The 17696-nt window shown below is 39.9% G+C and overlaps 1 protein-coding gene across 2 annotated transcripts in view; it reads right to left on the bottom strand.

Moving 5' to 3' along the window:
* Positions 1 to 17696, bottom strand: part of LGR4 (leucine rich repeat containing G protein-coupled receptor 4) — a 123236-nt gene that overhangs the window by 7097 nt on the left and 98443 nt on the right. For both annotated transcript variants that reach the window (XM_048853995.2, XM_048853993.2), the window contains exons 5-16: positions 14441 to 14656; positions 13404 to 13475; positions 11237 to 11305; positions 10577 to 10648; positions 10413 to 10484; positions 9309 to 9377; positions 8425 to 8496; positions 6186 to 6251; positions 4153 to 4224; positions 2573 to 2644; positions 2160 to 2285; positions 30 to 151 (exon numbers count right to left, since the gene is read on the bottom strand). In XM_048853995.2, coding sequence (XP_048709952.1) covers positions 30 to 151; positions 2160 to 2285; positions 2573 to 2644; positions 4153 to 4224; positions 6186 to 6251; positions 8425 to 8496; positions 9309 to 9377; positions 10413 to 10484; positions 10577 to 10648; positions 11237 to 11305; positions 13404 to 13475; positions 14441 to 14656 — 1100 coding nt within the window. The remainder of the gene's footprint in view (positions 1 to 29; positions 152 to 2159; positions 2286 to 2572; positions 2645 to 4152; positions 4225 to 6185; positions 6252 to 8424; positions 8497 to 9308; positions 9378 to 10412; positions 10485 to 10576; positions 10649 to 11236; positions 11306 to 13403; positions 13476 to 14440; positions 14657 to 17696) is intronic.

Below are 17696 nucleotides of genomic sequence, written 5' to 3'. Positions count from 1 at the left end.
CGGAACACCTAGTACAATGGAGCACTCACCTCTATCATGATCTATCAACACACTCTGATCATGGTGGCTGGAATCTTCCATGTTAGAATTCAAATAAGAGTCACAACCCCAAAATGCACAGCACTGGTAGGCATATGGAACAGACAGAGACCTGAAATACAGGCAAAACAATGAACAATATTAGCTGGCAGCATCTATATTCTTTTTAAAAGTGGGATGCTTCAAAGCTAAAACTGTTCAAGAGCAGCTTCTTTTTGACACATTCATTAATAAAGACCAACTTCAAACTGGAATCAGTTATGACAGTTTCTGAAGAGCTTTTACTTTAGGATACTAAAACTGACTAGAAAGGGTGTTCTTAATTTTGCAAAAGAAACACTAAAGCAGAGGTGGTTTGGATCAGGATTCCATTTCATCCAAGCCCTCAGTCTGTGGTGAAGGTAAAGAAACATTCCTCTTGGTTTGGCTCAACTCTATCTTATGCAAAGCAAGTTGTTACTAGTATTCATGTTATCACTTGTATACATAGAAATGAAAACTAATCAAGCTGGCTGAAGAGAAACTTTGTTGCGCAAGTAAGTTAATTCCCAGGTGACCACGTTATTCAGCATGCATCTGTCATCCTTATTGTTCATTTTGTTTAAATGAAATCCTTCACAGTGTAAGTCAGGATTTCCTGGTATGCACCTTCCTTTCTGCCAGTAATGGGACATGCTAAAAAATCAGTGCAAAAAAGGACGGGAGGGGCTGGTCACATATAAAGTTCAGCACTAATCGGTTGCCGTGAAAATCTATGCAAAAGCAGTGGCCTCATGGAGCTTTATCTGAATTTTTCAGGTAAGATGATGGAGCCAACCTGATTGCTAACGATGTACGCAACTGTTCTGCTTCTTCTCAATCAATGGAACAGATTATATTGCTAACATTGAAGGTTATTTTTCTCTCAAGATAAAAGAAAATTAAGGTGGAGGGGTGGGGGGAATAGTACAATAAACCACACTTATAGGAAATGGGGCACTGAAGAGATTTAGAAAAGGGGTGCATATTCAAAGAACCACCACAAGATTAGTCAGGTAGGTTGCACTTTGATTTCTGAAGCATGGTCTCTGTACTCTAAAACAGTGGTGCTTCCTCACCACTCTGGTAATTCCTACATATGGAAAGTGGAATTTTACAAGGTTCATGTCAAAATATGGTAACTCTTACCAGTCTAGAATGCCCCTGTGCTAATCAGTATTAAGCAATGTACATAGGTATACAGTATTTTGAGATGGGCATACTTCTAATTACCCTTACAACAAAATCTCACAAAACCAACGTCATTCTGAGTCAAGGCTATAATAGAAATCCTACAAGAACTGAATTGTGCCTGGACACTATTTATATGCTCATCTTGGAGGAGTGTCAGAATAGAGAATGCCATGCTACAGTAGTTTCCAGCTTGTGGATCAAAAAAGCTGAGTCTCTTGTTAACACATGACTGAATATCACGAACTTCTGGGATTGAATCCTAGATGTCTCTGACTCTTTCCTCTGGTCTTGGGCAAGTAAGTGTCTTTGCCTCAAATTGTCCCATCTGTAACAATTCTTACCTGCCTCAGAGGGGTCATAAGAATTATGTTTCTATAGATCTTTGAAAATGAAAAAATCTACATAATGGTCTGATCCAAAGCCCACCAAAGTCAATGAGCGTGTTTCCATTGATTTCAACAAGCTTTTGGATCAAGCCCTAAATGCCTACTGTCGTTATTGTGCTGGGCCTCACAGAATAACCAGCATTTGTATAAAGGGTTGGGGTGGTGGAATCATAAAGCCAGCTCCCATCTTCCAGATTCTAGGAAGTTGACATGCTCAGTCACTAGCAAATGGGTCTTCACAGGTGTCCAGAACTCCATCCATACAACGACTCCAATTCAGAAATAAGGGGTGGGGTGGAAGTGTGTCAAGGATTCCAAGAACAACAGGTGAGAGGAGCCTTATGGAATAAGAATGGTCAAGATCCCCCCGACTTACTACAAAACTCCGGCACAACTGAGCTTACTTAACAGGAACACAGTGGCCTTAACTGAGTTGACTTGACTTGTGTCACATTGTTTGTTCATCTGAATGCTATTTTAAACGTTCACCTGAACAGTCTGTAGTTTTATCTACCAACATACCGGAGCTTCACAAAGTCCTTTGCTGCCAATGCGTCTTTCAGCTCAGAGTTGCCTGCAAGTTTAAGCTGGTTTAGTCCATTTAGTCCCTCAGTTGGAAATGAAGTCAGCTCGTTGAAACTTAAGTCTCTGAAAGGTGAGTATTAAAATTGTTACACACAATAAGTCTGAAGATCCCATGGCGTGTTTCATATGAGTATGGATCTGGTCTAGTGTTTTTTGGCTAACGGTCAACAGGCTAACGGTCTCCACACAAGAGAGAGGAGTGCCTCATTTCATTGCTGTGTGCATGTAGTTTGGGGATCTATAGGGATGAAAAGTGATATGAAATGCAAACACACATCAGGTTGGAGTGAGAAAATTTTTACCATTTCAGAAATTTAGGGCTGGTTTATTGCACAAAATGGCCTACTTACAGATTAGTTATAGCACCAAGTGTAGTAAATGCCTCCTTGTGAACCTGCTGGATCAAGTTTCTACTGAGATCACTGCAATTAATAAAAAATGCCATTTAGTTAGCAATTTCACTGAAATTTCAGAATAACCATTGTTTGGGAGCTCGGCAAGTGGCAGTCACATTATACCTCTCACAGGAAAGCCAAGTAATCTGTATGGTTTAACAACATTTTGGTATCTCCACGACATTTTCCATATAGAATCATGTATATATGGGCTTAATCCTGCTAGGTGCTGAGCATCTGGAGAGAGGTGAGAACATAAGCTCTTTGGGACAAGAATGCGTCTTATTTTATATCTGTACAACACAATGGGACTCTGACTGGAGCTTTGGAGTGTTACTGTAATGTAAATAAGATGGAGAGAGCAGTGAGTTTTCACATGCAGGATCAAGGCTGGAGGCCTTACACTGTAGGGACTAACTGCTGCTATTATTTACTTAATAGCAGCTGTGAATTTCTGGGATCTCATATCTCCCTTTTATTAGCCCCTCAATAAGCAATGTACACTTTCGTATTATCCACCACATTTTAAGTCCTAATGTTTACCAATAAATTGTTTCATATTATAAATCTGCCAACATCAAGTAAAACACAGACAGTAATGCTCCAGTAAAAACATTAACATGATAGAGAACAGTCAAAAAAAATCTCCCAAGAAATTTAACCTTGATAGTTCTCAAACACCTTACTATTTGTCCACTCAAAAGCAGACATGCCAAACCCATGGAAAAAAAAATGCAGAAATTGGGCTTGTTTTTGGCTTAATTGGCTCGTGAGGGTTTGAAGGTAATAATCTGTCTTGTATTAATAGGCTAGATGTTCTATATCCCAAGACAAAGCTAACCATGATCTAGTTTTTGGCTTGTAGCTTGTTTGGCTTGTAGCAGCTTATTGCTTCATTTTTTTTGATCGGCTCCCGACAAGTAGGGGCCAGAGGCAAGCAGGTGTGGGGGGAAGAGAGTCGGGGTGCACAGTGGGCCCACCACAGTCCCTGACTGCACACTGAAGGGATCTAGTCACAGAGTGTTGAGGTTCTTAGAGACTGGCTTGTTTTGGCCTCATTTTGAAATGGGATTCGCTTGATTTTTGGCTTACTGTGAAAGTCAGGTGCTTATTTATTGCATGAAAGTTGGCAACTGTGTTCATGTTTACTACTTTAGGTCTGAGAGAATAACATTTGCCCTACTTTACTTACGCTGCTTTTTGCAATTTACTTCAGGTAAAAATAGTTAACTTAATTATAAAAATAACAAGAACCACTTTTTACCAAACTTGGCATGTAAAATACATATTTTCTTGCAATGTATTTATATGAATATATAAATATTAAGTACAGAAAAAGAGTAAAACTGGTGCCTAATAAAAACAGTAATTATCATATAGATCATGGTTAGCTTTGTCTTGGGATATAGAACATCTAGCCTATTAATACAAGACAGATTATTACCTTCAAACCCCCATATTTAATTATGAATCATAATTTATGTCCCATAGTATTCAGAAAGTAAAAATAAGTAAATAAAAATATATATACTTACAGGATGCGTAGGGAAGTTAGTCCCTGAAAGGTGTCTTCTTTGATTTCCTGGATTTGATTATGTTGTAAGGAACTGGAATGCGGGGGGAAAAAAAAAACGTTATTTGGAAGCTAATTTCCGCCAAAATGAGGGATATTTGGCTTTTGTTTTTTCCCTCATCTATTTGTACATTATCCTCTACTGCTTTCCCCAGTCTGTTGCGCTACAGAACTAAGCAAATCAGAACAATGGGAATAAGATAAGATACTAATCAATACCATTGACTGAGGAAATTATTTTTCTGATCATCCCTCTATTTTGAGCCCACTGTTTAAATAACTGTTCTCCACTTCACCATAATAGGCATGGCTATTTTCTCTTGAAAGGTTAATTCAATATTTGGAGCCCCCTTATGGAGTTTCTAGCCCATTTTATTCACAACCCATTTGGCAGAGGTGAACACTGACAAAGTGAGGTTTGAACTACCTCCAAGCCATAAGTGTCACTTTGTGACACAGATGCACCTTGGCATTTAAAACAAACCTACTCACTTCCAGGTTGAGATGATTTAGGCCAAGCTCCAACCCAGAGTAAACTACTACTTCTTAAAATATGGATTTATAAAAGGAAAACACTGAGAGACCCTTCATTATGCAACAGCTAAGGGGCAGGTTATCTTTCCAATTCATTCTCTTCCTATGTGCCCACCTGATAGTCAACATTCATTGAGGGGCTCCTGCATTCTAGGCAATAGATCTGAACTCTAAGGAACATTTTGAAAGCAAGGTAGCTTTAGCAGAGCGCAGCTGGCCCCAGAATTTGCTGCCCTTGGTAGAAAGCTTGATCTCTTTTGCACTGACAGTCAGGGCACAGGACAAGATTAATCTGTTTATTCCACCTGCTTGCCAGTGGATGAAATATTAACACTTTTCTCTAAGGGCAGCAGGGGATGGTGCATTTTTATGCTGCCTTCAACCACAGGACTGTTTCTGGCAGTGGAAGAAAGTGGTGGAGATTGGAGGGTTGTTATTTAAAAAAAAAGATCTATTTTTGAATCAGGTAAATTTATCCTTATTAAAAATCAAATTATGTGGTCTCATAAATTTGAGCAGGCACTTTACAATGTACAACATATTCCCTGCCCTGAAGAACTCACAATCTGAGGGCCTAAACCTGCAAGGTGCCTACTACCCTCAACTCTCAGTTATTTCAGTGGAAGCTGAAACACTCAGCATGTTCCACGATTGGACTCTGACAAGAGAGCACATGACAAGAGAATGAGGCAAGAAGGAAGGCAGGCTGGCTGGCTGCTTGTAAAAAGTAGGTTTTATGGGGGAGATAATGGGGTCTTGACAGGCTAGGATTTGGAGACAGATCCAAGACTAGAGGGTTACACATTGGAAGGTGCAAAGCTGAGTGAAAGAGAGTGAAAGAAAGACGAATGGCACAAGAAGAAAAGAAGACTGGGAGAGCACCCGGGGTAGAAATGGGAGCAGAGATATAAGCAGGGGAAAATATTATATTGGGCCTGGAAGGAGAGGATGAGGAGCTTTATCTGATATGGTAAAACACCGGAAAAACAATGAAGAGATTTGAGAAGGAAAAGTGTTTCTTGGACAGGAAGAGGACTTTTAACAGTGCCATGTTGGATAGATAGAGAGGACTGAGAAAACTTGGGTGGGGAGTGGTGAGATGTAGGGAAGAGAAGGTTACAGTAACCCAGGGATTAAGAAGTAGGGATACCAAGGATGAGGATTGCCTATTTATAAATATGACAAGCTTGCTATGAAAAGCAGAATTACTGAGTCTTTCATTCTTTTTGTGTCTAAATAGGAAGAAATGTTAAACTCTGACTATGTGAGTGAACTCAACGGGTGAAATTCTCTGGCCTATGTTATACAGGGAGTCAGACTCATTGTAAGATTCTCTTCTGGCCCTAAAAATCTATGACATTTTCTTACTGTCAAACGTTAAGTACAAGAACTCATTATTGGAAGCTGTAGACTCAGTACACTAAGGGTTATTAAGGATAATTAACATACATTTCTACTTACATTTCTTCTAAGGAACTGCAGCCCTTAAAACTCGAAAGCTCTTTTATGTTATTATAAGACAAGTCCCTTGAAATAGACAATGGGAAGAATGTGGTTAGTTTAACTCTTCTCTATTTGAAAAGTTACTTTACTCCAACCATAAATTCAATAAAAATCATCCTGAATACAAACCACCCTGCTACCACAGTTCTAGAGAAAAACTGAAGACATTTTAAAGACACACAAAAGTCAGGGGATTTACAGCTATGCTCTCCTCAGCAACCGGCCCCCATTATGTATACTGGCTCTACATATTACAGACAAAAAGCTATGAAAAACAACGTAAAGGTTGCAAAGTCAAGCTTCAAAAGTGAGGAAATGCCAGAATCAAGGTTGCTCATAAAGCATTCCTGAATCCTAGCTCCGTGTTTTAAACACAAGAGAACATTCTCTCTGCTGTTGTAACATTGGCAAAACCATCTATTTTTCACTCTCACTCTCTTAAATGGCTAACCATTTTTACTTAAGACTTTTCAGAAATATTCAGCCCGAGACAGACAGCAAGCATTAAAAAGAAATTCAGCCCAAATGGCTAAAGTTTGGCAAAATTATAAACAACTGAAACTATATAATGGAAAGCGTCAGGCGAGTATTAAATGTAGGTGTTGCTATCAGTCCACATATAAAATAGTGCGCAAAACATGGCCAACTAACCCATGCAGTGGAAAAATAACTACTGTATAAATCCCCTCAATTTTGATAGTTCAAAATTAAAGGTGCATATTTTCCACAAGAAACTGAAGGGATGTGGATGTAATTCAGATCTGTTGAAAGGGTGCAGCTCACTCCCCATCCAAAGCTGGGAAAGTTTTCAGATTTTTTGGGGGTTGGGGGAATGGGACAGAAAGGGGCAAGAAAGGGGGCTGGAAACAGCCAAACTACCATTAAACTACAGATTCAAAAAGCCAATGGTTGACAGAAAAAGCACAAAGCTCTGCTGTCTTTCCCTTCTATAAAAAAGAAGACATATTCTCCTCCCGGCGTCTTTTTCCGTGAAAAGAATTTATCTTTTGCGATCATCTTTTCCCTACTCCTCCAAAACCTATCCTCTTTCTTAAATACATTTTTATTTTCTAATTTGCCCTCTACCCATCATTTACTTTTACCTTCTGAGTACATGCTTCCCCTCTCTCTCATGCACTTTATCATTCTTTCCCTCCACCCCCACTTTCTATTCTCCATTGGTCTCCTCTCCTCCACCACAGTAATTACATAATTACCACTCTTTATTCTCTGTGATACATGGGGTGCGGGGGGGGGGGGGAGGGGAGGAAGAGGAGGAGTAGCTCCCTTTGATGGATACCCAGCCAGCCAGTTAGCTGTAAAATCCCTCTTGGTAGCTGTTTTCTGCTTGCTTTACATGTAAAGGGTTAACAAGTCTCCCAGGTAAAGAAAAAAGAAAAAAGCAGACCAGCCATGCTATAAACAGCTTAAACCAGCTATGATCATAAATTATCAGATCATGCCTAGAACTACTTATCTGAACTACAAATATGTAAGTAGATCAGAATGTTTAGTTAGACGCAATTATGGTTATTTCTTTTATTTCTTATTGGCTTGTGAACTCCTCTGTGCTAACCCCAGATGCTTTGTTTGCTTGTAACCTTTAAGCTGAACCCCGAAGAAAGCTAGTTTGGGTGCTTTGTTTTTGGAACTGCTCTTTTAAAATCTAGAAAAAGCCTCAGTTCCAAAATGTATTTTCTTTCTTTTTGTTTTTAATAAAATTTACCTTTTTTAAGAACAGGATTGGATTTTTGGTGTCCTAAGAGGTTTGTGTATGTTGTTTGATTAGCTGGCAGCCACAGCTAATTCCGTTTGTTTTCTCACACTCTCCAAATGTGGATGATGAGTGTGGTCTGGAGAGTGAGTGGGTGGCACAATGAAATGTGAAGACATTCCCATGCAAATGCTGTTACACTGACATCCTTACAGCGGTACACCACCACAGGTGAAGAAACACCAGGTACTTCAATAAATGCACTGCTGTTTCAAGGATTTGATTTAGCACATCAACATACTGCTCTGCAGCACCAGGACTCCAGAGGACTCAAAGAGGGATCAGACATTTGAACAATTTGGGGGGCTACCAACGTTGACAGAGTGACTTTGAGCAATGATACTTTCTTTAAATATAGTGCAATAGTTCTCTATCAAATTATTTTTACTATTGGTAAAACAGGAGCAGGAAATATTCACTTACAAAGTCCGAAGCATCTTTTGTTCTTGGCATAGGTTAATGGGAATGCTGCTTATCTTGGTGCCTGTAAAAGTCCTGTGTTAAAAACAAATAAAAACACACATACATGTTTGAATGCTCAAACAGTACAAAGTAGGTCTCAGAAATGTAGGACTGTAAGGGACCATCAGAGGTCTTCTAGTCCAAGACCATGCACTGGGACAGGACCAAGTAAACTTCGACCCCCTCTGACAGGTGTTTATCTAACCTGTTTTTCAAAACCTTCAATGATGGGGATTCCACAACCTCCTTTGGTAACCTATTCCAATACTTAACTACCCTTATAGTCAGAAAGTTTTTCCTAATATCTAACCTAAATCTCCCTTGCTGCAGATGGGGTTACATTACTTCTTGTCCAACCTTCAGTGAATTGTGGAAAACAATTGATCACCATCTTCTTTATAACAGCCCTTAACATATTTGAAGATTTATCAGGTCCCTCCTCCTCAGTCTTCTTTTCTCAAAACTAAATATGCTCAGTTATTTTAATCTTTTCTCAGAAGTCACGTTTTCTAAACCTTTTATCATTTTTGTTGTGCTCCTCTGGACTCTCTCCAACATATCCACATCTTTACAACATGAGGCACCCAGAATTGGGCACTGTACTCCAGCTGAGGCCTCACAAGTAAATATATTCAAAATTGTGAGGCACTCCATTACTTTGGTAATAGCAGTCATATAATTACCTAAAATAGATAGGCAGGAATAGAATCCAGATCTCCTGGCTTCCAGCCCCATTCACTAACCCACACTTCTACCATTGGAAGTTAATTTGTAATACTAATTGTTCCAAGAAGAGACAGAACAAGAAATTAATTTATTGGCAGTGTTTGGTAGAAGATACTTACAGGCTCTCCAGATTACTGGTTCCTGTCAAATTAGGAAACCACTGCACCATGCTGGCACCCCGAATGACCCTAAATAAACAAGATCTTCTGTAAATTATATTATGGAAATTGTGAGAGGAAGGGGACAATTCTTTTATACTGTTATGAAAGCTTTCATGAGAAAGTTACATACTAATAAATTGATTGCCTCAATGAATTTTGTTTACACCATAGGTCTAAAGACACTTGTTGAATACACCTAAAGTAAAAATATGTTTAATCAAATGCTATGAAAGCATGTGATATTGCTCAGTGGGTTTGACGTTCTGCCAGAATCATGCTTGGAATTCAGAACACTGCTAACGTGCTAATTTTCTGCAGATGGTGCTGTGATCCAACTTCCATGGCTGCTCCATTCCAACAAATAAGATCAGTGCTGATTTTTAAATACGTGCCATTTGAAGGATCAGCACGAAGGAGGCATCACAGCAGTTCTGCAAATATCAGCCCCCATTTAACATACTAAAACATATTAGTCTTTGATTAAGAGAGTCTGGGATTGGCACCCAAGTGGGATCGGCACCCAAGTGGGATCCCGCATTTGTACCTAAGCAGGATCCATCCACTTGAACGTGCCACTTAGATACACATTCTGAATATAGTATAAAGTATGCAGTATACTATAAAATCTTTTGATTGGGGCTCAAATCTTGAAGTTTTTAAGTCAGTTTTTACTTATTCATTACTCAGAACTCCCAGACTAGAAATCTTTTTTGAAATGTGCATGTACTTGCCTGCAAACACATTCCCAATGTCCATCCATATTCAGAAACATACATAGGCTCCACTGGCTTCAGTGGGAATTTGTCTGGGCAAGGACCTGAGCATTTGGCTTTAGGTTACTTTTTTTATGCGAGTTAGCCAGGAGAACAAAAGATTTTAAGACTATCCAACAGACTCTCAAACTACTGGACATTTCAAGAACAAAGAGCAAAGTTTACTAAAACTAAGTGCAAATAAAAATTGTGCATGAAGTAACATCTGACCAGCAAAATCAGTTATTCTAGGGGCACAGACATGCTATTTCACTTCAGATATTCTTTTATAAATTGAGACAGTACTTACAAGGAGTGCAGATCTGATAAATTCTGAAATGCTGAGTTCCCCACAAAAGAGAGAGGATTATCATACAAATGTCTGAGGAATTAAAAACAGATTTCAGTCTCCCATCAGTTCATACCATCACTGTCTGGTAATTAGATCACAAATATACACATAATAATACTTACATAGTTCTTAGAAGGGGATTTCCCCCAAATGCACCATTGGGGATTATGGAAATGTAATTACTGTGAAATCCCCTAAAAATATATTGACAAAAGAGAAATAAATCTTAAAATATAGCATCATTAGAGTTGATCAACCGTCATTTTGCTTGTGTTCAAATAATACACAAACTCAGGGCTCAATCCTGCGAACAGTTGCACCGAAGTCAAATGGGACTATGCACAATTGCAGGAGTAATTCTGAAGGATCAGACCTTTGTCTACTATATAGCAGTAGTTAAAATGGAAACATTTTGGGGAGAAAGCTACACTCTGCATAAATCTGTGATAAATGTTTTTTTTAAAAAGCATAATGATCAGTAATTACATAATTTTGCTACTGGAGACCGCAAAACAGTGTCAGAATAGCTGATGGTTAAGATCTATGTTAATGGCTATCCTGAATAATTTGCTTATTTTTAATCACTCCAAAAATAATAGGCTCTCTCACTAACTGCTGATTACGCTCTCCTGTAATTAGAGCATTGCTTAGCATAACCTCATCCATTTCAGACTACTGGGTAATGAGACAAGAGAGGCATTCCTAACCTTGGAGTTAGGATTACTTTTTTATTTAAGAAAAGGATAAAGAAAATGGGTAGAATAAGATGTAGTAATACTCACAGCTCCTTTAGGCTTGGAAGTGCTTTAATGGCTTCAGGGAATTCTACCATGTTGTTATAATTTAAATCCCTAGAAGAAACAGCAGCATCAGCAAACACTCAGTGCTAGCTACAGGTTTTTACACTGGACACCTCATGTTAAATTGCTTGATCTCTCTCTCTCTCTCTCTCCATATAGTGAAGCTATATACTTCTTTAGACAATGATTTATCTTGATGATGATTTTATCCTTCAGAAGCCTTTAAAACGAAAATATAGTCTTTTAAAACACCCAGAAAAGTGCAGGTCTGAATGACAATTTTGCATAGCCTATTCAGAAAATCTCTTCGGTTTTATAAAATATACACCAATATCAGCCACGAGAGACTAGCAGGAGCTACAGACCTTGTAGTAAAGACAACTATTATAACTGAACAAAAGAAGAGGTACAGTCAAATAAATCCTAATATACTTGTTAACATTAGCAAAGTGGATTTGTTGGAAACGTTTACTGTTCAGCTACACCAGAGGTGGGCAAACTATGGCCTGCGGGCCACATTTGGTCTGTGGGACCGTCCTGCCTGGCCCCTGAGCTCCTGGCTGGGGAGGCTAGCCTGCGGCCCCTCACCCACTGGTCTCCCCACCCTCGCAGGCTCAGTGCACTGTGCCACCAGCACTCTGGCCCGCCGCTCCCGTCAGGAGGCACGGGTGGTGTGGCTGCGAGCTCCTACTACTCTGACTGGCAAGGGGGGTGGGGGGGGTGGATAGGTGTGCGAGTCCCGGGGCGGGGGGTCAGGGGCAGGGGTGTGGACAGAGGTTGGGGCAGTCAGGGGACAGGGGGGTCGGAGAGGGGGTGGGATCCCGGGGAGGGGCACGGGTGTGGATAGGGGGCGGGGCAGTCAGGGGACAGGGAGCAGGGGAGGTTGGATGGGGCAGAGGTTCTGGGGTATGTGTGTCAAGGGATGGGGAACGGCGTCAAGGGATGGGGAGCGGCGGGGGGGGTGGATAGGCATGGGAGTCCCCGGGGGCCGGGGTGTGGATAAGGGTCGGGGCAGTCAGGGGACAGGGGTCCTGGTAGGGAGTGGTCAGGGGACAAGAAGCAGGGGGGGTCGGATGGGTTGGGGATTCTGAGGGGGGTGGGAAGTGGGAGGAGGCAGATAGGGGGCAGGGGCCAGGCTGTTTGGGGAGGCACAGCCTTCCCTACCCGGCCCTCCATACAGTTTCACAACGCCGATGTGGCCCTCAGGCCTAAAAGTTCACCCACCCCTGAGCTACACAATAAAATAATCACAGTTGCTCTGTCACCATTCCAGCTCAAGAGCCAGTCAAGCTCTCAGTTTTATGCTGGCTGTTTGTTTCACAAAAATGCACAAGGAAATGTCAACGGGCAAAATCGTGCAGCTCTTCCTCAGACTACATTCTTATTGATTTTTTTTCTGAGAAGGACTGGGCTCAAAGAGTGTACTTTTCTTCCAGCTGAGAAGTAAAAGATTTATTTAAAAAAACCAAAAACCCTAGAACTGGTTTCTAACTTTAAAAGATTATCAAATTACAAATTTACCCTGATAACTGACTGTTCTAAATATTAAATAAAGATTTACAGGGTTTCTGGAGCAAGTAAAGTTCCAATACTCCTCCAAACCCTCACAAAGTAGGAGTAAAATTCCACCACCTCCTTTTAACTAGTGGGAGCTGTCACTGGTTCAGTGTGGCCAGGATTTCATGATCGATATTTTTTGCATTTTTTAAATGTAACAAATTTTTGTGTTAGTGAAATATTGCTTACTAGACATTCACGAAGCATGCTGAAAGGAAATCTGCAGTCCATGCAATATCATACAAAACACTTAAATGGCTATAAATTTTGCTTCTGAGCCCTCTATCTTAAACTCAAGATTATTTTATCCATTGACATTCAAGCATATCTCACTATTACACAAAGACAGAAGTAATTAGTATTGTCAAAGACAATTGGCAACATATTTTTGCAATATGTTTTAAATGAGTTTATTGCTAAAAGTAAGTTGAGGTCACAAGTATTTATTAACTATAACACTAATTATAAACATAGGGATATCTGAACAATTTTTTCCAAGTCTTTTGTCAGAAGTGCTAGTTTCCATAACTAGTCTGGGTACAGAGATTTCTACAAACACAGACCAATACATTAACACAGAAAATGTACTTACAAAGTTTCTAGGTTGTCTAATCCATCAAAACAATGTTTTCCTATTGTTTTTATTTTATTGTTATGAAGATGCCTAAAGAGACAACAAAATCAGTTTCAAAATAATCAGTTTCTCATGGATAAGTTATAAAATTAACATACATTTGACTATTTGATATTACAATAGCAGGATGTTTTAGAAAAACCGTTAAAGGGTGAGGGGAAGTGATACTTTACAAAAGAATGCCCCTATTACCAGACAAGAGATGTCACAATCTAGGATGAGAGCAAGATATTGGATATAATCACAATTACCTACCTGAGACCCCGTTCAGCACTCCTGATTCTGACAAAACTGCAATTAATTTCCAAGTGTTGAAGTGGGGCCTTCAGATTATAGCTAAGGCTTTTAAACAATCTTCAAGCAAAAATGGTGCAAACAATTAGAGCAGTTCCAAAACAAAAACAAAAACCACCTCCACAAAAAGAAGTCATGAAAGTTTAATTATTATTTTTTGCTGGCTTTTTGAAACTGACAGAGCTTTTTGAAAACGGAAAACTTCCAAAGAGCTTTACAGTTAGTTGAGAAACCCCCAAAAGTGTGATGAAAATTTGAATTAAACAAATAAATTCAAAACGTTTGGACCAGCTCTACTGTTAACACCAGTCCCAGGCACATTTAAGACTACATAAAGCATTAGAAATATATCCCATAAGGAACAAACCTGATGAAGAGGATATTTCCATCTCTAAAAACTACAGTGCCTTCTTTTGCCAACATTTTTCAGTTGTCAGTTTTCAAGAATGAGTATGCTACCAAAAAGAAATGCAATCAAAAATCATGGAGCAATCTCAGTCATGGCATTTTTGATTTTCTGGTAGCAGACCTGTCTAATACAGATGATAATTGTACCAGTTTGTGGTGTTTCTGGGTTACAAACTATTAGCCACCTGAAGTGAAACAGAACAGCACACACTTCTCATTGTAACCCTAGCTGAATCAGGTCCACACTTGGAGGATCAAACTGAGTTTTAAAGTGAAATGCTGCTAATACTCACAGAACGACGAGACTTGAAAGGTTTGTAAACGCAAAGTCAGGAATGTGTGTTATTTTGTTGAGAGCCAGAGTCAAGGCCTGCAGAGAAGGAAGATTGCTGAGTGGATGAATGGGAACTTCTGTCAAGCTGTTGTCATCCAGCCACAGGTGACGTAGCTGGACAAGACCCTCAAAACTGTCTTCTGGGACTGCAGTAATATGGTTAGCATCTAAACGCCTAAATGGAAACAAAAATAACTGAAATTAGTGAAGTTCACAAGCCTTTGTTAAGTACAAGTATGGATTAAAACACACGAACAGATTTAAAAACTCAAATAGTTTTACTGGAAGAATTCATCATCTGAAAGTTTTGAGAAGCTGCTGAAAGGGGCCTGAACTTTTTTTTGTCTAAATAAACAGCTCAGATCATTCAAATAGCAAAATTATTCTTTTCCTGTCCATATTTAACAAAGTAAAATAATTCTTAAAATTACAATCATCTTTATAAAAATCTGAATGGATAACTATTTTACAGAAGACTCCACTATGCACAGCAGTACACATTACTGGAACAAATTTACAAAGAGATGGTTTTAATGCATTAAACCACATTATCTTGACTGAAATTCTCTCTGTAGGTACACTGTAAATAGTATTAGATACTATTAGTGTGTTGCTTTCTGTTATTACTGTACTACTCACGTGACTGATGTCAGAGAATTATTAAAAATATATTATTGAACCTCCTGTCAGAACAATGAATCACATTAACAAATAAAGGATTGTATCACCAACTAAACTCAAAGATTTCCCTCTTTCTGGCAGAGCATCCTTTCCAACATACTCTGGGGAAAAAAAACAGCAGCAGAGGGTAACACTATCAGTGTTATCTGTACAGGATTAGCTTTGCCATCATATTTTTCCCAAATTAATTCTGATCATGGATATTAGCAGCAATAATGCATCCTCATGTGGAAAATGACTCATCTCTTTCAAAAAGAGTAGCAAAGGACTTGTAGCAATTAGTTTTTGCTTTAATTACTAACCCAGCTAAGCTATCGAGTTACACAACGTTTCTTTAGGTTTCAGGGAATTTAAAATGAGGACTTCACACCTGAAAAACCTAGGTGGCTGAATGTCTGCCATCAGTTTCAGACTCCAGATCTGAAAGTACTCACGACAGAAGGTGTAGTTTTTACTAGCAGAATCCAACTGAAAGATCTAAAAGTTAACAAAATGGTACTACTCCTTGCCTGATACCTTGAGCCTGATAGACTTTGCTTGCAAACAGACTTCGTATTCTTTTCCTGCACAAAACTACACTCTCTACCAACTTACTTTCCCATTTTCTATCCAATGGCTACATTCACTTTGAGAGTTATATTTTAATACTGTTTCAGTATTTAGCATGCTCTCTATTCCAGTGGTTCTCAACCTTTCCAGAGTACTGTACCCCTTGTAGGAGTCTGATTTGTCTTGCGCACATCCCAAGTTTCACGTCACTTAAAAACTACTTAATGGGCAGTAGGTGAACCCTGGGCTCAGGGAGGCTAACCCCTGGCCAGGACCACCCCTTCTGCCCGAGGCCCCCTCCCCACTGGAGCCAAGAGTCCCCCTCATCCCTGGACGCCGGACGGGTGAGCAGCACATGCCCGCCCCCCCCAACCCAGAGCACAGGCCAGCTCCCATTACGCTCCTAGCCCCAGCTGGCCCCGGGCAGCTGGGGACGACACGGAGAGGGTGGGAAGAGCCTCCCAGGAAACACGCAGCCCAGGAAACAGGAAGCACAAGAGCACAGCCCAGGAAACTGGAAAGGGCCTGGGGGCAGAGTGTGGGTGGGGCCACGCAAGGCTGTATGGGGAGGCACAGCCTCCCCCTGCCTTCAATACCCACCGCCCATGCTACTTGCTTACAAAATCAGACATAAAAATACAAAAGTGTCACAGCACACTATTACTGAAAAATTGCTTATGTTCTCATTTTTACCATATAATTATAAAATAAATCAACTGGAAATAAATATTGTACTTACATTTCAGTGTATGGTATATAGAGCAGTACAAACAAGTCATATGAAATTTTAGTTTATACTGACTTCGCTAGTGCTTTTTATGTAGCCTGTTGTAAAACTAGACAAATATCTAGATGAGTTGACGTACCCCCTGGAAGACCTTTGTGTGTTGTGTGTCCTTGGTTGGGAACCACAGATCTATGCAACAAATCAGCAATAAATTCTTATCTTGAGTTGTGAATCATACAAATGTAGGGCTCGAAGGGACCACAAGAACTCATCAAGTCCAGCCTCCAGCACTCAAGGAGGACTAAGTAATCCTAGACCATCCCTGATAGGTGTTGGTCCAACTTGTTCTTAAAAACCTCCAATGAAGGTGATTCCACAACCTCCCTTGCAAGCTTATTTCAGAGTTTAACTACCTTTCTAGTTAGAAAGTTTTTCCTAATATCTAACCTAAATCTCCCTTGCTGCAGATTGACCCCATTACTTCTTGTCCTACCTTCAGTGGACATGGAGAACAATTCATCATGCCCAGTTATTTTAACCTTTCCTCACACGTCAGGTTTTCTAAACCTTTTATCATTTTGATGGTTCTCTGCTGGACTCTCTCCACTTTCGTCCACATCTTTCCTAAAGTGCGGAACCCATTGGACATAGTACTCCAGCTGAGGCTTACCTATGTCAAGCAGAACAGGGACAATTACCTCCCTTGCTTTAAATACAACACTACTGTTAAATGCACCCCAGAATAATAGCCTTTTCGCAATTGCATCACATTGTTGACTTGTACTCAATTTGTGATCCACTATAACTCCCAGATCCTTTTCAGCAGTACTACTGCCTAGTCGGTTATTCCCCATTTTGTAGTTGTGCATTCAACTTTTCCTTCCTAAGTGAAGTACTTTGCACTTATCTTTATTGAATTTCATCTTGTTGAAATCAGAGCAACTCTCAATTTGTCAGGGTCCTTTTGAATTCTAATCCTGACTTCCAAAGTGCTTGCAATCCCTCCCATGGTGCCATCTGCAAATTTTATAAGCCTACTCTCCAATCCATTATTGAAGTTATTAATAAAAATATTGAATAGTACCAGCCCCACGACTGACCCCTGCATGGCCACACTAGTTTGACAGGCCTTCCAATCTGCCAGCAAAACATTGATAACTATCCTTTGGAAATGGTCTTACAATCAGTTGTGCACCCACCTTATAGTAATTTAATCTAGACCACATTTCCCTAGTTTGCTTATTCAAAGAAAGTTTGG

This window comes from Caretta caretta, chromosome 6 (genome assembly GCF_965140235.1).
Source record: "Caretta caretta isolate rCarCar2 chromosome 6, rCarCar1.hap1, whole genome shotgun sequence".
NCBI lineage: Eukaryota > Metazoa > Chordata > Testudines > Cheloniidae > Caretta > Caretta caretta.
Note: the sequence above shows the minus strand (reverse complement) of the source record. Positions and strands in the feature narration are given on the sequence as shown.